Source organism: Ciconia boyciana, chromosome 11 (assembly GCF_034638445.1).
Source record: "Ciconia boyciana chromosome 11, ASM3463844v1, whole genome shotgun sequence".
Lineage (NCBI taxonomy): Eukaryota > Metazoa > Chordata > Aves > Ciconiiformes > Ciconiidae > Ciconia > Ciconia boyciana.
The window spans coordinates 9,574,029-9,595,194 of NC_132944.1; the positions used below are offsets into that span (position 1 = coordinate 9,574,029).

General features: G+C 41.1%; 1 protein-coding gene across 4 annotated transcripts in view; it reads right to left on the minus strand.

Moving 5' to 3' along the window:
- Positions 1 to 21,166, minus strand: part of GRM7 (glutamate metabotropic receptor 7) — a 313,281-nt gene that overhangs the window by 76,357 nt on the left and 215,758 nt on the right. For all 4 annotated transcript variants that reach the window (XM_072876291.1, XM_072876292.1, XM_072876290.1 and 1 more), the window contains exon 7: positions 20,202 to 20,341. In XM_072876291.1, the coding sequence (XP_072732392.1) occupies positions 20,202 to 20,341 (140 nt within the window). The remainder of the gene's footprint in view (positions 1 to 20,201; positions 20,342 to 21,166) is intronic.

The following is a 21,166-nucleotide window of genomic DNA, read 5'->3' on the forward strand; positions in this document are numbered from 1 at the left end:
AGCTAAACATCCTCATATATTTTTTGTTCTGGTTTCTACTACTGCTACCCTTCTTGTTTCTGCCCTAATGTAACCGCGACTGCTGTGGGAACAGACAGCGTCCTGTCCATAAACACATACAGGACAAGCAAATCACAACTTTCTAATTGAAGGTGATGGAAACTCATCACTTCTCAAACTCTTCCAGCCAAAAGACTGCAATTTTTCATTGTCAGCACAAATCAGAAACATCAAGAAATCGTGACAACATTCCCATAATGCCAAACCCTCATCTTCACACCTGCTGATTCAGATACCTATTAATGAGCAAAATGCCCCAGGATCAGTCTCACCCAGGAACCGTACAGCTCCAATTTCTTCCTCTCATTAATGTTGTGACAGCTCCTGGGAAGCCCTGGCGTGGGCAGGGATCCCACAGTGCAAGGTGCTGTGTGAACACATGCAGAAAATAACTTTCCTTAAAGCTTTTGGAAGACGTGGGGCTGGCTTGCTCGGTTACTCCCGTGCGAGGAGGACGGGGCTGCTCCGTGGGCAAGAAGCCTGGCAGCCTGAGAAGCGCTGGGAGACGCGGGGAGCCTGGTGGACTGGCCCCGGGGCTGCTGCCTGGGTTTGCATCCCCAGCGCCTTCGGGGCTGGCGCACCAGTGTTTCACTGGGTAGCTGGTGGAGGCTTAAACTGGAGGTCAGTTGTCTATCTGTATTTTTCTCTAGTAAGAAAACTCTGATTTCATTTTAACACCTTTAATACCTGCAGGTGCATCCAGGAGAGGCTCCCTCCCGCTCCACTCTTCTCACACTGAATGTTCAGCCGTGTATTACCTATCACAGGTAAAAATTCCCCTGGCACTGGTTCTTGCCATCTAGAGTAAAGGACAGTTGGTATTTGGGTACAGGTATAAAAATCTGCAATGCATCTGCATCACTTTTTATTTAACACATTAGATTCATTATGATTTAAACTTCAACTAAAACCATCACTTTTGCTCCTACACTGTAACTCCTTTTTGGTGATCTCATAATAAGCAGTTCTTAACCTACATATAAACCTCATTTATTTTTTCTCTTTCCTTTCCTGATCTTACTTTTTCTTTAATTTAATATTTGTCATCATTTTCTACCAATCTTACCTGCTTTAAGGACACCAGAAGCAAGTTACGCTGAGCACTTGTAACAACATCTTTAATGAGATCCAAAGGCTATTTGTTCTACATTAAACCAAGGACATTTTTAGCACACCGATGCAGAGAAAAATGCTTAATCTACAATTTTTGTAAAAATGCTTATTATCATACATTTCTGTTGACACACAATAAAACTGAAAATTAATTATTTTAATGCTTTTATATCTGACTACAGCTTTGTGTTGTCTTCTCACTAATGGAAGGGGATGGACCATGCATCTTCAGTATTCATCCTGCATCCCCTGCATCATATTTTTTTTAATTAAAAAAAGAGCATGTACTTCCAAATGTGCATTTATGAAACACAATTCTTACTTATTTAAGTTGATAGGTTAGAGCAAATCTATCTTCTGAAAGCAGAGGTAATCTAAGACAATTTTTCATCCTTAAGTAAATGGCTTAGAATGAGAGTATCTGTCATCAGCCCCAAGCCAAGGCCTGAACGACAGGGCATTTGGGGGTTTATGCTGCTGCCCTTTGTGGTATGCCCAATGTTTCATTCCCAGCACATCTCATTGTCAAACTGGTCAAAAGAGAATCCAGTCTAATAGTTGTCTTCCATACTTCACAAGATAGGCTAAGCTCACGGTGCTCTTAATGTTTTACATGCAGAAAATAACATCTCCCACATGGGGAGCAACACTGCCATTCTTACATGCTGGGCTAAATTTCAGAATATCACGTATCCATTTGAAAATTAAGAAAGCCAGCCCTTGTCTATCACTATTCATTCTGCTGCAGTCATCTTTTTCCCCTCAACCAACAATGGAAATTTTTAGGGGAAAGTTTGGTCTCCAAGTGCTTTCCTTCAATTCCTGCTACAACATAGCACAGTGCAAACCTGTGTAGTGTAAATTATCTGTTTTTTTTCCTTTTTTGAAGGGTGCTCTAAAGGCATCTGAGGCGGGGGGGGGGGAAGAGGAGGGGAGGAAAACCTATTGCACGGCATTAAGGGGATATTTACACCTCAGATTTCAGCTTAATATGGGGAAAATGACAGCTCACTGGGGGACCAGCCCAGAATGCCTTAATCAAGTGACACTCCCACTGATTCCAGTTGGAGCTTTCCTTCAGTGAGGAATAACAGATCAGTGTTTAATTATACTGTAGATCACCTTGAAATCACCAGCAGGTTACTCAAGAGACACAGCTATGAGGGAGAGTTTACCTGAAAAAATGCTAACACTCTTAAAACTTTTTTTGGGGGGAAGATCTAACTAATGTGGTGCAGGGATTATGAAAAATAACCTGGTTTTAGTTCAGCTACTGGTTCATACTGTATGGACCACAGACAAGTAATCTGCCAATGCTTAAGTTTGCCAGTGTCAGAAGTCCTGCAAATCCTGTTTACCAGGTGCCTTACCCTGCTCCCAGGAAGCTTCAGCTCTTTCCTGGCTCAGTTCCCACATTTCTGGCATCCCCCTGAGCCAGGACCACCCTCACTAGGAAGCTTCGTGAGACTTGCCAAAAGGAACTCTCTGCTGAGTACGTGGAAAGTGTGATTTTTCAGTCCTCTAGCTTGGCCTGATGAAGATGGATTTCAATGGCCATAACTACAGGCAGCTCCTTGCCATGACGTCTGTGCCCATTGTCGATTCAGACCAGCACTTTCACACTACTCAGAAAAACTGTAACTTTTTTCTAGATTGAATCTCAAAAGCAGGTAGGTATTTTTGACAACATTTTTTGCAAATGTTCCAAAAAATATTCTTCTCAGAGATATCTGTAAAGAGGAAAATTCAATGATTTAAGATTGGCAGTGACAGAACTGGAAGCATCAGACATTTTTTACTAATAAGCAATACAATAGCCTTCACTCACAGCAGTGTCTAAAAGCTGATTATACAAGCAAGATGATAAGCACCGTGCCTCAGCAGCCGTAAGGCATAAAGCACAGGCAGCACTCAAAATAAGAGCTATGTAGAAACACCTTCTACACATACTGTTTTGGTTCACCTTTACAAACAAACTTGCTAAGTCAGGACTCTTTCTTTGATTCAGTCTACAGAGCTAAATATTCTAGGAGAAGATCACCCTCCTTCATCATTTGATATTTATATTAGTTTAAATATATCATTTAACTAATGGGCCAAACAAGAATCCCCAAACAAAACCAGAATTAAGTTAACCATATTGTGCAGAGAGCAAGATATGTATGTGCTTTACTCAGGAGAACGCAAACACCTTCAATCTCAAGGCTGAGAAAACTCCTGCAATTCCCCTCATATGTGATATTTTATCCAAAGAATGCCCCTTAGTGCTAGATGCAGTGTCACTCCAACCCTTAGCACCTGCATCTTCAGAAAAGACACCAGGAGAACTGTGCCGTAGGTGCACATTTCCCAGCTTACAGCCCAGCACGCTGTCCTCACCGTAAGCCATGCTCCCAGAAACCTCAAGCCGTTATGCTATAAAAGAGCAAAACACCACAAAATGCTGAGACTTATTCAAACTTCTACAAAGGGACAGTCAGGGATTGTCACATTTCTGGCTATGAATCCAGTCCCAGTGGCTGAACCGAGCTCAGTAATTCACCAAACTGGTTTGAACTTCATTACCATTAGCCTTGTTACAGAGGTGCATCGAACTTCACACACATTAGCCTCGTTAGAGAGCTCATGTCATACGGCATTTACAGCACGAAGGAGATGTGAGCAATACCCACTGCAGGCTAATGGCAAGAGCTCATTTTACTTCTTTAAAATGATTGATCTGCCAGCTACAGATTTCTTAGAAGAACTAATTGTAGGACGTGGGTCAAAAATAGTGACATCTTGACACAGATTATATTCCTGAAAAGTGGGTACGTTTCCTCCTGATTAATGACTACACAGACTCTGAGTAGGAATTAGGATTTCGACTCAGATGTTTAGAGGAGACGTGCCTACATATATTCATAGGAATTTATGTAAAGCAGTCCATTAAACAATATCAAGCCCTTTTAAAAAGCTGTATGTTTTTAGCAGACGGGACCAGGAGCAGGGTGGTTGTGCCACTTGGCAAAGCGCAGAGGAGGTGTCCTGGCAGAACTCATAAGCCACAATTTCAGTCTGAAAAACCATCCGCTCATCCCACTCATTACCTGCACTTTTGCCAAGTCCTGATGTTTCTCTTGTCATACATAAGGAGATAAAATTCTGCTTAATTAAAGGAGCAATTTACAGCTTGTCTGGCTACTAACTGGGACAATGAAAGCAGACCTATGGAAATAGTAGCCTGGACACCCCTCTCTTAAGCATTTAATGCTTTTTGGCATAAGCTGGCTTGTCCTTTAGTGTCATAATCTTCAATGAAACACAGCTGAAAGTGAAGCCTGGCACCTCTGATGATGTCCTGGTTTCAGCTGGGATAGAGTTCATTTTCTTCCCAGTAGCTGGTATAGTGCTGTGGTTTGGATTTAGTGTGAGAATAATGTTGATAACACACTGATGTTTTGGCAGTTGCTGAGCAGTGCTTACACTGGTCAAGGACCTTTCAGCTCCCCATGCTCTGCCGGGTGCACAAGAAGCTGGGAGGGGGCACAGCCAAACTGGCCCAAGGGCTGTTCCATACCATATGGCGTCATGCTCAGTATAGAAACTGGGGGAGTTGGCCGGGGGCAGCGATCGCTGCTCGGGGACAGGCTGGGCATCGGTCAGCTGGTGGTGAGCAACTGCATTGTGCATCACTTGTTTTGTAAACTCTTTTATCATTATTATTATTATTATTATTATTATTTTCTCTTCCTCTGCTGTCCTATTAAACTGTCTTTATCTCAACTCATGGGTTTTACTTTTTTCCCCACTTCTCTCCCCCATCCCATTGCAGGGGGAGGGGATGACACGACGGTGAGCGAGCAGCTGTGAGGTGCTTAGTTGCCAACGGGGGTTAAACCACGACAAGAACAGTCTGCGGTGAGGAATGTGCGCCTTCACACCAACAACAGGTCACCGTGCCCAAATGACCATGGCACTGCCATTTAACCCTCCTCTGGGTCTGCCCAGCACTCAGCATCTGTTACTACAGAGATGAAGCACCAGACTGTGTTGTGTCTGCAACCATCCCGAGCGCATCAAACACCAGGATCTCAACAGGAGTCTGATCGCAACAGGATTCATATACACTGAGATGCAAAACAAAAAGGGAAAAGATGAAAGATTTCATTTCAAAGTGAGGTGGCCCAGTTACATACTTATATAAGAAAAACTGTTCAATATTTTACTACTGTGGTGGAAGGAGCCTTAACAAAGCCTTCAATCAAAGGTATTTCAAAACTTTAGTTTCTTCTGCTTTTTAGGATGGTTGGACATGTTTGCATGTATCTTATTTCAAATATACCCATGTTGCTGCTAGAATATAAATAAGAAACTTAAACGTCATGAGGTACACAGTAAATAATTAGATAAGGCTACCTTTTATACGACTTTTAACAGAGAAGGCTAAAATGGTCTAGCTGACTCCCACGCTGTATTCCATCTGAAGATCTCAGACTGGTACACAAATGGAGAAGTACATGATAAATAGGACAAAGGAAACTATCAGGCATAATAAAGCCATGGTACAGTAAGGTGAGAGGCCAAAGCCATCAGCATGCAGTTTTTAGCACGTGCTCACTGACTCTACCAGAACTTCCCACGTATCTGCAGTTCTGTCCTTGCTCAGTGCCTGTCCTACAGCATCAAGACAGAAAGGTTTCGCTGTGCAGGATGACAAGAAACCCACAATCCAAAGTACCAAAGCACCTCAACATTAGGGCAAAGCAATTTTTTTTAGCAAAATCAAATGTTCAAATGCTTGTTTCTAACGCGTTCATAATGCTCAACAACTGGCAAGTTTAAGTCCTAAATAACAAGCCTGGATGACAATGGCACATCTAGAAGCAAATCCAGGAATTCTGATTTTTCTCCTGAAAACTCCTTTTCTGAGTTATTTTTCATGGTACAGCCATAAGTTGACCTTACCCAAGTTTTGAGAAAAGGATTACCCCTTTATGTTTGTTTATCTCTGCTTATGAGTTAATAACTTATTTTTTTCTGTTATTTACGACTGTGAAAAAGGAATACATCTGCCAAATCTGATATACTACTTTCAAAACGGAAAGGGTAATAACTAGAGATGTACCAAATGGCATGTGTGTAATTTGGATAGTATTTATCTTGAAGTGCCTGCCAACTCAAAATGCTTTAGTTTATTTATCCTACTAATTCCCAAGCTGATTCAAAGACCAGTATTTGCTAGTCAAATTATTTGGTCCTGGTTTTCCCTTTTCAAAGAATCAGCATCAATGGTACAGTAATTTTCTCATCATGTCTAGCGTGCATGGCATAATGACACACAGGCTGGGGAAGCAAGATGAAAGAAATACAAAATTCTGAGTGAATCTCAGTACCTAACTCATTTAGGCCCTAATTGGATTGCTGCAGTGTTATTAATACTATCAAATCATCTTGCTCAGGTTATACTCAGTCAATCGGTCCCTAAAAGAACTGTAGATGGTACACAGAAAATTAAGGTTGGCTGATGGGACTTTAATTATACTGCACTTGGGGCCAGTCTTCCATCAACGCCAGAGTCATGTCTCGCTGAAACCAAGCAGGGAGAGAAAGAGGAAAGTGATGTGGTTGTGACGGGCCGGTGCTGCAGGGGAAGGTGGCCAAAGGCTGATGCTGGCAGCTGCTTCTGCTCCGAAAGCTGTGTGGGACACTGGCTTGGTCTGCATAGAACGGGCACATCACAGCAGGGAGACAGATAAAATAGAAAAACCCCTCAGCATAGGTTGAAATTGAAGATCATTCCATGGATTTAATATCTAAATGAATACTGGCCCTCCAATCACACCCTGCCTAAAACGATAATGGTCTAGTTGAAATTCCACTAAAAGTCTGCAAAAAAAATTCAGAGCTGCTTTTTTTTTTTAAATTACCATTGCAAAGCTAAGGAATTTTGTGCCTCATCACATTTTTGCATGCTAAAGCAATAACAACACAACACTTTGCCTTCCCCCCCACCCCCCCACTATCCCTTTCCATCTCTTTGAAAAGTAAAAGGAGGACTGGAACTGGTCTTACTCACTCCAGTTGAGCGCCCTAAATATTTAACTGTAAGACATACTCCCAGTTGCGTACCTTCCTTCCAGCGCAGTGAATTTTCCTCCCCACTCCTTCCCACGAAGAGGGTAATGCATCAGGTAAAATGGTGGAGAGCCTCCTGGTGCACTCCTCTCTCGCAGGGAACGTCTGGCAGCAGGGAGACAGGATTTGCCCCCAGGTGAGGGGGGACCATGTGTAAAGCTCCCACGTCCTGAATGAACTCAAACCTCATGTAATGGTGATCAAGGAGAAAAGCCTGTACCACCTTTTCCAGTTATCTTTTTGAGAGGAAAAGGGAGCCAAGATCTGCTTTTGCAAAGGGAGGTTTAAGTGTGTACTACCCTTCACCAGCCAGTCTAAAGGACAGGCATTGCAAGAATGGAATAAAATATCTAATTATAGTTACAATTGGGAGCCAGATGCTCAGATGCTACTTTTAATGGTCAAATACATATCCTCCACGCCATTAAAAGGCGCAATTAACAAGTAAACAAGGGTGTTTCATGGGAATCATTTAACGCAGCATTTTCATATAAAATGTACATTTTCAGATTAGTGGAAGAAGAAACAAATAAAAAAGGAAAACAAAGCAAATAAAGGCTTCCCCTCAAGTTTTAAGAGCAGGCTAAAGACCCTTTGCAGCTGTTTATTTGGGGCCATTATTGCCTATCATGTGAACGATTAGCTTGAGACACATTAAAATGCATGCTATTTATCCAATATTATAGTCTTGCTGCAAACCACGTCAATTTTCTACAGAAATCAGTATTCAGGGACATTTAAAAAGTGATTATTTTTGACCCACTCAATACATGTTCTCTGTCAGCAACCTTTATGCTTTGCTTAAATGTTGGAAACTCTAAGGACTGTTCACATGGTCCGGATGTGGGCAGAGCTTTTTAAATACCCTTTATGGGATTTCTTTCTCCCCTCTAAAGCAAACAGGCACAATATTATGCAATCATCATAATTTCTACTCTGCCATCCTTGGCACTTGCATCTCTATCGTAGCAAAATTTCATTTTGCAAAACACAGCTGGATTATGTTTTGGACCTACAAAAATAGCTTTAAGCCAATAGTTCCCATATCTGTTAATACAATACATGAAATACAATGAAAAAATTTTACATGCAAATCTGATAAATAAAAATAGAGACAAACGAGCAAGCCTTTGGCACCTGTTAATAGTCACAGGACTACTGGTGCGACTGGAGGATGCCAGCTCACAACTGCTGACGATCTGCCGAACTAAAGTCTCAGGCAGATAAAGTCCAAAAGCCTGTAATCCTGCTCACTACTCTGACTTCCAGGTTTTGCACATGGAAAGCATGCCTCAGTTCTCTAAACATGAAGATCTCAACAGAAACCACTGTGTATTTCATTCATCCTCTGCGTACAAGCATAATAATAAAACTCCTTCTGCTCTTTGTGTCAGGATGCATTGTTGATTTGCACCCCCCGGAAGATTTTGCTAGAAGAGCTTAACAACCAGCCCTCCTCCCGCCTCGTGGTGCTCTGCCTGTGGTCTGATCCCGCAGGACCCCACCGGCCCCCAGCTGCATCCTGACCTCCAGAAGGGGAACGCCAGGCACTCGCGACTCACAGAGACAGAGATATTAAACAAAACCCTTCTACTACACCAGACAAACTGCAAGAGGAAGTATAAAATGGGTAAGAAAGGAGATGTCAAAGAAAGAAATATGACAAGCATCTCGGTGGCTGCCCCGCTGGGCTTACTAGACATGAACCTCCATGCTGCCATCTACTACCTTCAGGACAAAAGATTACACTTATTTTGCTAAGGAAAAGACAAAACTTAAACGCGTTTGATCCAGAAGCAGAAAGTCAATCACTGTTTTGCTGATACTTCTTAGATTCTCCCTCTTTTCCATGCACAGCCTTGGCTCGCCATTGCCTACCGTGCTAATCACATGTCTCCGCGTACCTTCAGCCTGCAATTCAAGGACTTAAACAGAGATAGTATTTTCCATCAAACTTCCTTTGCCAGGGCAAGGTTGAGATGCAAACATAAAAGCTGGTACAGCACCTCTATGCCACTGGAGATTATCCACAACAGAAAGCAGCCCTCCTTCACCTGTGACTGAGGGTGACGAAAGCAGCTGCAGCGCACGGTCAGGGCTAACCGCTGCTGCAGCTTTACCGCAGGAGTTGTAGGGGGTGCTGCTGGACTGAAACAAGGGGGGAGGACAATGGAAAAGTTTGGCAAAACCAGAGCTAAAGACCACAGTGGATCTAACTAGAAACCTGAGTTTTCTACTGGATTACCTGACAGGTATTTGCAAAATGCTGAGAGTTCATGTGCTGTTGGACAAGCTGTTATATCCTGCTTTCTAGTCTCAGAGCAGTGGAAGAGTAGCTGCTTGGTGAGCAGAACAGCTTTGTTGCACATATGTAGAATTTTTCTCTACATAGCTGGGTGAACTTCTCCAAACACAACAAAACACATCTGTCATTGAAAAGCATCCTTCCGTTTTCAGGTATTAAAAAAAGAATATTACGTCCTCAATAACACACAAACTGGCATTATTACTCATGCCAAAAGCAACCAAACCTGTTAATTATCTATAAAATATCCCAGCAAAGTATTTGCTCTTGAATATATTTGCTGACAAAAATACATTAGCCTTGCAAAAAAGAATGTAAGAAGTGATGTGTAGGAGCAAAAACATCACCTATTTTAAAAACGTAGTGATTTATTTTTTGACCTTCTATTTCTTATGTTACTCATTCTCAGAGCGTAAGTCTGCCTGCCTACAGGCTCATGGACATTTAAGAGAACAACGCAAAATGAAGCAAATGCTGAAGTCATCAAGTCTTCTGCTACGTAATTTTTTTCCATTATAGCTTTTATGTGCTCCTTACGTTTCTGTTTTTTTCCTGTCTTTGAAAAGATATGTATTACATCTTAGATATTCTCTCAGCCTGGTTTCTCGTAGCATTTATATCCCTACAAACATTTTACCTTGTGACATTCTCAGACCTGGAGGAAAATTATACCGATGCTCAGAGTTGCCAAGAGCTGACATAGCTTAATTCACTTTGCTTTGCCTAAGGTAGCACAGCTCACATGGTATACATTACCGCCTAGGCAAAATGTGTCAATAACAAAGAGGAAATGACATTTCACGTCTTTAATTCCAAGTCTGAGCTAGTTTTCAGAGTGGGATGTAAGATTTAACTATTGCCTTCCTATTTTGATATAGCGAAAATCTATATAGAAAGCTCAACTCACTGAATAACCTTTCTTTTTTAAAAAACCCACAGTTTTCATGATTTTCAAGTGTGGCAAACAACAGACAGGAAAGGGGTTCACATTGGTCTGGCTCTTCTCTTTGCGCATTATCTTCTAATTCTGCAGACGGTGGTGACTGACGGCTGTGGGTACTTGTTCTCCTGGATGGTTCTGTTATGCTATTCACACCCAACCTTGCCGACATCTCCTAACGTTTCAATTCTCTAAGTTACTTTCCCCACACAAAAAAATGCCACCCTGGCAGGATTTCTGATTCACTTCATACAAGACCTTGCTGCAGGACGATTGCACAGGACTGCCACCCAGGTACCAGCTGCTGCAGCGCACATGCAAACTATTTGCCAATGTTACACACCCCTCAGCTTTCTACTGCATATATGCAGACGTTAACGCAGTCAACATCATGCTGCTCCCAAGATTTTCTGGTTTAATTTGGCATTACGTGCTAAATGTTTGGCACAAGTCTATCGAAGGACACTTTGAGACACACTCTGAGATTCTCTGGATTACAATATGCACTACCTGATACTTTTTTCAAAGAAAGCACAGATACAAATGGGATTATACGCACTTATTGATGATTTGCAATGACTTATTTAGCTCTCTTCTGTGGTACAGAAGAAGTGCTGCTTGATTCACATGGTTACTATCATGTATTTTGAGGTTGTGCCCTTATCTGAATAAAAATTATTTACAGCAGCCGTTTCTAAACCTAATGCGTCAAAACCATCTGCGGTACTACAAACCGCATCGGTTTTATTCCAAGAGCACTTACCAAGTCAGGCTGTAATCACAGCTTGTGAGCAGGACCTACATGATTTCAGTCCCGCTGCCTGTCAGTACACATTTTGGAGACCTGATGGAGGACTAAAGAATTAGCATATGGTCATTCAGCGGGCCAGTGGTTTGAAAAATTCCCTTCCAGTTAGCTGAAAGTTAATTCTGCAAGTTAAGATAATTAAAGGTGTTCGTGCTGGTCATGGTTGACATGAGCAATGAAAGATTACAGAAGCTAATGACAGAACAAAATAAACAACGCCTGTTATTATAGTATACATTATAGCTATTGACATGTTGGGCACAGTAACTTGCTAGCCAAAACATGTAATTGGGAAGTATTTTAGTAACACACTGATGTAATTATTCACCTTTAAATTTCTAACTGGACTGCATACAATGTGGCTGATGGCGTAATGGAGACTGAGCTCAGAAACACCCAGCTATGGTGAAGAGCTTTGCAAACAGGCTGTAGACCTTTCTGGAAGGATTTTGCATTTAGCGGTGTTTGTGCTGTGAGATAATTCCCAAAGAGCCAGGCACCCGTGGGCCCACGAGTGAGACTGTTGCCACGTGCCACCCGGTGACTGATGCGACACTGAAAAGTGGGTGGAGGGACAGGACCAGCGTCAGGGGAGCAGAAGATGCAGAGTGTCAGTAACAGTGCCATGGGGGAGAAGGGCTTCAGGTAGCTTTAATTCAGCTTAGTGGGGTGTAAATGCCTGAAGAAGCAGCCCAGAACTTTTTTTATGTACCATAAAACTAGTTATTTTGGGGCAGAACAACATTTCCAAAAAGTGCCTTGAGAAGATAAGGAATGCCATTGCACTTGGACATAGTCCCAGTTGAGGACTGGAGGTAGCAGCAGTTCCAGTTCACCAGGAGCAGCACAGGCTGAGCAGTATTTAGAAAGAAATAGCCCAGATTAAGTTACTTTCCGAAAATGTCAATGAGGCAACAGTGGCTAAAATAATTAATATTTTTTCAGCTATCAGAAACCCAGTTACTTCTGGATACAACTCCATCTCCATGTATGCCAATATGCTGTAACATACAGCTAATTAAATCTAAGGGTTTAGCCAATTTCATTTAAAATGTAAATGGTGGCAATTTTCAACAAGTGGCTGCATAAGCTGAAAGCTCAAGGTTCTGCACTGACATATGAAAACAAAACATACTAATCATCCTTAATACTGAAAATCTTAATTTTAAATAACACCCTGACCTCATTTGCTGAATTTGTTTAATGAGACTGTCTAAAACCTGAATAATGCATACCTCCTGTCAACCCATCAGCTCACAAGATTTCAGGCTCCAGGTTGTAATATAGATGTATTATCTTTGTACCAGCTACTCGCTGCGGTCTGTAACAGGAATGGGAAATGACACTACAAGGGCCAATTTATGTGACAATAACTGCAATGAGAAAGGAAATTGATACCAATTTCTATCTATCTTGACGTAATCTTTGAACCATGATTTTGAGCTTACTCAGATGTTGCAAACCAACAGAAATCTTAAGGATTACATATTGCAAAGGTCTGTGCAAGTATATACATCTATCCATCCATATATACACATACAAAGAGGCATGTAAACACACATATTTTTATATAAATTTGCAAATAGGGGTGTTGCAATTATACATTACATGCATATAGGAGCTAGAACTGATAATGCTATCAATAACTGCTTTCAGTTACAACTTCACTAAGGTGAAATTGTTTAAGCTGAAATTTTCTACGTTGGGAAATGTAAAATTTCTATTTTTAAATTTCAGATAAAATACTTCCAAATGCTAGCTCAAATATGTTATTTTAAAAGTGTCTAAAAATCCCCAAAATAACCCTATGGTCATTGTGGTGAAATTCTCTCATCCCTTGCTATTTGAAGCAAAACCTTCTAATTGGCCAGATACATGCCTTTTTGCTCTCCTTCCACCAGCAATTGGGGAAATCCCAGGCTTTCAATAAACTGAAATTTGCATATGGTCCAGAGAGATTTACCTTTTGCTGCAAAATATTCTGCAAAAAATCCATCTGCTCTGAACCTCCTCTACTCCCAAGAAAAAAAAAACCAAACCAATAACAAAACCAAAAAACAATGAACAGAAATAAATTTGAACACATTATTTTAGAAAAATACCATCTGTTGGCAGAATATTCCTGAGCATCAAACTTTGCTGAATAGTAGCTTAGATCTCATTGCCATTCTGAATATTTTACCAAAAAGTCAGGTACATATAGGTCTCTAGCCAAAAGGTTAGACATTTAATTATTCTTTCCATTAGCTTGCTATTCATAAGATTTATTTCCAAATTCTATAACAGAGATGTTTATGGCATGTAAATAGATTTGTCTGAGCCTAAACAGATTCAATATGTGTTGAAGTGTGCAGGATCTGCATAAATTGCACAGATGATTACAAAGTTATTTAATATATTTCTATTTGTGGGCAAAAAATAATTGCAGCATGGAAGTTGCAGCATTCTCTTTGTCAATGACTTGCTTTGAAACCATCCCTCCCTGCTGTCAGGGTCAGCAATGGCTCCCCATCCTCTGTAGGGTGAAAGCTGACCCTCAAGCTATGCAAACTCTCTGTTTGCTCCAAGACCAGAGACTCTGAGGTACAGAAGTGTTACTTTTTTAAAGCAAGACTTTTTTTCCATTTTTCATATTCCTCTAAAATACTGGTCCGAACCTACAGTGAAGAAAACAACATAATATAGCTACTTCCCCAAGGAGGAGGGTGTTATTAATAAGTACACAGCTATTTCCTTCGCACTGTATAACATGAGCCAGGATTTATAAGGGGAGTTAGATCTATGTAATGTACGTGTTTATGGAACCATATTGATAATTATCAATACTATTAGTCTTCTAAGAACTTGTTTAGAAAGATTGCAGCAATATATCACTTATTGCTGGAGGAAATTAATAAAAGCATAAGGAATTGCTAAGCCGCCAGCCTTCCTGACTCTGCATGCAAAAGGCTCCATTTAACTGGCAGTCATGTTTCAAGCTGTACACTGCTTCACGTGACTAAACAATTTACAATTCAAGGGTGCATCTATAAAACAATATAGATTTTTTTGTTTATCTCTACACACAGTATGTTTAGGCGTCTTTAATATGTATTTGTTTCTGTTTGCAAACAAATTAATTAGAGAAATGTTTTAATTTTATTTGGAGCTTACAGTTAACCCTGTCTGATGCTTTGGAAGGGAAACATGTTTCAAGTAAGAGCTACTTGAAATCTCTACCGTGTAATAATGGACAGGGCATCTTGTTCTCCATCCACAGTTGAGGATACACCTTCTTCAGCCATCCTGAAAATGTGCTGCAGCATCTGATCAGCACCCGAGTGCCCAGTGGCACCTTTATGAGCCATAACGCTGATCTGGAAGAGCACACTTGACAAGCTGGAGATGCCAATGCAATTAAAACAACATGATGCACCCTACGCAGACACTAATAGGCTGGAAGTACAGCATTAATTAGACAATCAAACTGAAAAAAAACCCATTAGATTGCTCTAGGAAGATATCCCTCTCTAATGGCAAATAAATAGGTCTCCTGTAACCATTTCACTACTCACCAAGACAAAGGTGAAGGTGAAACAGGTTGTCACATCTGCCACCACATTGCAAGTTGCAGAGGGATGGTACGAGATGAATACCACATCTCAGCTGGGTGCTCCACCACACAACGGAGGTGAGAGCACTTCCCCCATGGAGAACTTCCTTCTTGGTATTCTGTCAAGACCTCTAGTCCATCACACAGTATCACAATACCCCAACAACTCATTTGTTGCTAGATCACAGAAAGCAACTAGTGTCCATACACAAGAGCCCGGACACATCTCTCCAGCCTGATCATGGCTCAGCCTCAGTGGTGCCGACACATCAAAACCAGGACTAAGCCACTCAAACTGAAAACTTTAAACGAGCCCAGCCTTTTAATGACCCCCAAAAGCTTGTCAGTATGAAATAGGAAAACAGGGCAGAGATTGAAGAAAAGGCCAAAACTCTGGCTTTTCAGTCAAATGCAAGTCTGCCGCTCATTTCGGCGATACAAGAGATTGAACTGGTATGCCTACTTGTCCAAACGCAATAGCAGTCCTCTTACTGGGCAACACTTTTGCGTAAATCACATTTTTAACAAAAATTAACAACAGCAAGACTAGCTTTACTTTACTTTTCATTCTGCATAACTATCGGAAATTTCTACATTTTGCTATCATTTTAGAAGAAAATTTGAAGGAAGTGGAACACATGCATGTTCTGTCTGCCCATCTGTCTGCACCAACTTCCTTCCTAATAACTTTTGAACTTGCTGGCCAATTTGAAGCACATTTGCTACAAGCAGAGATTTCAGAAGGACGTGTCTGCAGGATTGCTAAAACTCAGTGGATAGTTAGAACAAAGATCCACCAACACTGAGCATCTCTCTCACCCTTTTGGTTCGGCCAGACAGACAACCAGTTGGCATGTGTGTAATTCAAAGAAAACCACAATACAAGCTGTCTCGCTTGCGCAGCAAATTATATAGGGGTGTGGGAGGGAGTTCAGGCACTGCAGGGAAATTGTGGAGACAACTATGGAAAGGAGTCACTGGGAACATGATGGAGAATGCTGCTGTGATAGGGTATGGAAAAGAAGGATTCAACAATTTCACAGGGATTGTTTTCTTTCCTTTTGCATTTTGACAGTTCAGGGATGCTTGCAGAGGTTTGGATGTGAAAACATAATAAACCTGGGACCTGCTGAGTTAACTATATAGAGAAAGAGAAGCAATATCACCATATTTCCCATGAGAACCTGCAGTTCCTCTAGGAGTGATCCATTTCTTTCTCCTTCAGGCACATCAGCTCCTCCAGGAGAGATGCGTTTCTGTTTTTTTCAGGCACTTCAAACCACTAGAAGTTGCATTCACAGAAGCCAGCCATGTATCAGAGCTGGTCAGCTAGTTCCTTGCATTCCTATAGTGCCTCCTATTCAGCAACCTCAAAGTGCTTTACAGAGACTAACAAAGGCACACATGTCAAGAAGACATCTATCGTTATTGGATCTATGGTATGCATGAGGTAAAACAGAGCATGGAGACTTAATCATCTTTCTAAAATTCAAAGTGAAACATAAGGCATGAAAGCAGAACCTGGGTCTCCTGGCCACTCTGCCTTCATGCTTAACCCACAGTCATCCTCACTATTTCCTATTACTCGAACAGCACAAGTGTTAGAGAGCTAGTTCTTGCTAAAGTTTAAAAAAAAAAAAAAAAGTTACCCATTTGAAAAGGAAAACAACCAAAAACCAGCTGGTACATGACACACCTCCTTCTCCCCATGGTATATTTCCTCCTTTTCACCACTAGCACTTTTCACTTTTGAAACACATCATTAAAGCTAAATACAGTCAAAATAGTTCTCCTCATAATGATGCAACTGCCTCGTAATACATGAGTGTACTCTCAACACTAGCATAGTAATATACAATCCTGGTTTCAGATGTTAATATTACAGTGGTCAACAGTTTTATTGTCTAATTGCATTAGCTGTATCTTTGCTATTCAACAGGCTGTGGGGGTCATGATACTGGATTTCAATAGGGATGCAGCTGGCCAAATTTCTGATCCTAAAATTCTGGGCAAAGCATTTCAAACTGCAGGAGGACGTGAACTATAAATATTGCATACTAAATCTGCATGCAGGGGGCCGAAAAGGGGCTGACAGAGCTTGACATAATCTTCATAAAAGAGAGAGAGGCAGGAGGTGCTCTTCCATGACCTCTTATGGGAGGTGGGTGGGTATCTGGTAATCACAACTTCACTGCAGGGAGAACAAAGCACTGCAACAGTTTTTCATGGAATACTGGCCAAGCCATTTAAAATTAGACATCTGCTCATTTTATCCTTGCGTAGATATCTGTGAAATACAGCCAAGATTGCTACTAAATCATGCATTGGGTACTAGGCAAAGCTGTGCTAGGTTGCTTGACATCAAGCAAGCAAAAGAAAGTTTGGTGATTATACTGTCCTTACGTAAAAACTACATTATGTCCGAAGTTTGCTGCAGTGAAAAGTCATAAAATATTTTTTCTTGGTTATCGACCAAATTCTGACCTCAGATACAGAAACGTAAAGCCAGGGTGAGTCAACTGCACTCAGAGGAGACACTTCACACACAAACTTGCTAAAGGGAGAGCAGAGTCTGGCTCCTGTGTGTGCAGGGAGCAGACATCTGCCTTTACTGAACGTTTCTGCCAGACATAAAAAAGCAAAAGTGATACAAAGATGTGGAGAAGCAATCAGGATTGAAAGAAATACACAAACAGTCTCAGAAATTTTGTAAAACCAGGTTTATAAACTCCTGACAACAAAAAGAAAAAGGCTGATATAGCATATTTTAAGACTTGCAAATACGTTGTTAAAGATCTCTTCAGTCTATCTACTGTCTTATACAATAGAAAGAGAAACGTAAAGAGAAGTTATTCTGTAATTTTACATGAAAAAATATGGTACAGCTATCAAGATTAATGAGCCCTGTGCTCCCCTACTTCTGCCTCTCACTCCAAAATACTGTGAATGGGAAGGTGACATACTGTAGATTAGACCTATGATAGACTGAACGGTAGCACTACTTCCACGGAAACAAAATGGCAAAATGTTCTTGCTCCTTCTTTGAATGAGGACAATGATAAAGAAGAAAGCATTTACTCACCTATGATGGTCTTCGGCACTTATTTACCTACCGCCTTTGAGATCTGGAGTGTCCTTACCATTACGGCCTGCATAACAGGGCAGAACAACTTTTCTCTTTTGTAACAGAAAATTCAGACACACAGAACTAAACGAGACTGCCCAAGATTACAAGTCTCTTGGAAAACAAAGCATCACTTCAGCATTTTCAAAATTAAAATCAGCACTTTCACCAAGCATCCTTTCTTTTGTTTCCCCTCTTGTGTTGGTTTTGAAGAAATAAGAATTGGGAAAATATATCCTGAAGCGTTAACTCCACAATAATTACTGAAGACAAATTGTAGCCTTTGGCAATTTTTCCTGAGATGTACTTAATAGTAGCTATTATTTTGGTTGGTTATTTTAGGGTATCCTTGACTTCTCTAAACTCCACAATTTTCTTTATTATTGTAAGAAAATACAAACAGGAACTATCACAGCAATGCTAATCCTGTGTGAGAAACTAGGACCCATAAGTGAGTAGAAGGGAAGTTACTGAGACAATCTCAACTACTGATATAACCCTGTAGCTGCAAGGATATGAGGGTGAGGAAAGTGTGCTTTTTATGGAAACATTTAACACAACAACAAGAATACAAATCAAGCCCCATTAATTTAGCTTTAAATTTTAATGAATCAGGATGTGTCGTTTATATAAAGAAGGATTTACTTAATAAAATATTAATATTTTTGCTAAAAGAACTGCAAATTGCAAGTTAACATAGTTTTCCTTAAATAGAACATCAAAAGTTGAAAAACACTGAAATAGCATACAGCAAATCAAAATGAGCCAAAATTCAAGAAGAGCAAAATATTGTGGTCAGTCTCAAAGACTGGACCCTTGGTAATCCACATTAATTACGTCATTTAACAAAAGACATGAAATCTTTAAAAATAAAAAGAGAAAGCGTCCTGTATTTGGTTACACTCCAAATGATGGTGTTTTGATCTACCTAGGTAGCCCATGGCCTGCACCCCAGCTGAAGAGCTGCATAGCTGGAATGGTAGCTCAAATCTCCCTGCAATTAATGGGTCTCATCCCCCCAGTGCAGCAAGCGTTATGCCGGGTCCACACACAGAGACCCGAGGCACAAGCCGCAGCTGCTCTGACCACGAGCTGCGTGCCAGGTACGTCCTGGCCACCTCTCGAGTGTGTGTCAGGACTGGACCATGCTCACACAGCCTTCCCTTTCACCCTGCGCATTATTTTCAAAGGAAATCTGGCAGCAGAGGCAGGGAAGGAGCCATAACACAGCAAGGATGGACGATGCCAGGAGAGGGAGCTGGTATAACCTCGTGTGGGAACTTTGACTTAGAGAGGAAAACCTTTTTGTAGCAACTGGCATTTCACTTCAGGAATACCTTGATTTTAGTCAGGCTCTGTTGCTGAAGAGCAGTCAAACTGAACTGAAAACACTGTCTTTGTGCTTTAATAATGATCTACAAGCAGTCAAATAACTATAAGGTTAAACCAGCACTATTTCTCCATGTATTTGAGGCCCAAGCAACTTGCACGAAGTCAAGCAGGAAGCCTGAACCCAGATCCCCAGACACCTGTCACAGACCATCCTTGTACGGACAAAGCTGACACAAGAGTCTCCAGCTTTCTCAGCCACCAGTCGTGTTTTTTTCATTTGGGAAACATCAAAGTATCTTGGGGGTCTTTGATCACATGCTTGTTTTTCTTTAGGCGTCATTACAAAAAGGCCATCTGATTCATATGGATATCTCTGCTACGTGCTTAAAAGTAACACCGGAAAAGTGAGTCACTGAAAAAACATTTAGTTTCAGCTTTCCTAAAACTAGAAAAACTGAAGAATATAACTAGAAAAACTGAAGAGCATCTGCAAATGAAAGCCCATTGCTTTCAAACTAAAACACATTACTGCTTCATTTTCCAAGTTGGCAACTAGGGACTTCAGACACACAAAAGTAATAAAATTTGCATGATCACCTAATGTCTCTATTAGTCTGAGGAGCTTTGATACTCAGGGTACAGAGAAAAGGCTGCAGGACAGAGTAAAAGAAGATAACATGAAAAAAAATGCATTATGTAGCTGTGAAGAAATAGTAAAGATCCCTATTAATTTTTGCAGGATGAAAAAAAGAAAACATTTAGTGACGGTACCTGACAAAAAAGTGCAAGCAAAGAATAAAATAGACTCACGTTGAGCTGGAGGTCATCTGTCCACTGGCCGATGAGGCGGTAGCCTGGGGTGCTGGTGTTGGTGGTGTGGTACTGGAAGATGTCGTAGCGCCCTGGTGCATCGCCATTTTTGTTGAACATCACTGGAGTGCCAGCACTGCCTGGGGGAAGAAAACAAGACAAAATCCAACCAAACAACCAACAAAAGCCAAATCTTTACAGTATCTATTTTATTTAGTCACGGTTGAGAGCTTTTGGACTTGCAATGCATTTCAGGCAAAGGTCATCTATCACCCCAGCCATCTAAAACAGATGCTTCAGGACACAGTGGCATCATCCTAGACCTCTTCCAGAGATTAATTATCACTGCCCAAACCTACTTTATGCCCAAACCTATTTATAAAAATAAAATGAAGCAAAACTAGATCAGCTTTACTTCACTCTAGCTTTGCACAAAGCAAGAAATATCAGAAGGCTTTTCTTCCTGCCCTCCAGCCTCCCTCACATCTCTCTTTCCTCAGGGAGTTCTTCAGTGAAAATCGCTCCTGTGAATGGAGCCTCTAAATGATTTTTTTTTCCCCAGAAAATGTTCCATCTGCTTCTGAGAGATACTGCTGTCAGAAGTCAGCCCAGGTCTATTGAATCTTGACTAGCATCCAGAAATAGCTTCCTCCTCCACAATATGTTCTTATTCCTGTAATCAGCATGCAGTTGGGATGGAAAAGAACAGACTAAGCTATAGGAAGACTGTTCCTTGTGTACTCCGTTATTTAGGCTCTATGACACTGACACAGGCTGAAAAGTATCTCAGTCAGGAACCGTTCAGGATCAGGATCCTGAATTAACTTTATTTGCCATATACTAAGGTGACTAACACAAGTAAAGAAGTGCAGGGCAAGCAACAAGGCAAGGATACCCCCACAACCCTTCCTTTGCGCCTGGTGCTGAGCAAAGCCAGCTGGCAGCCTGGAGGTGCAGCGACAGCT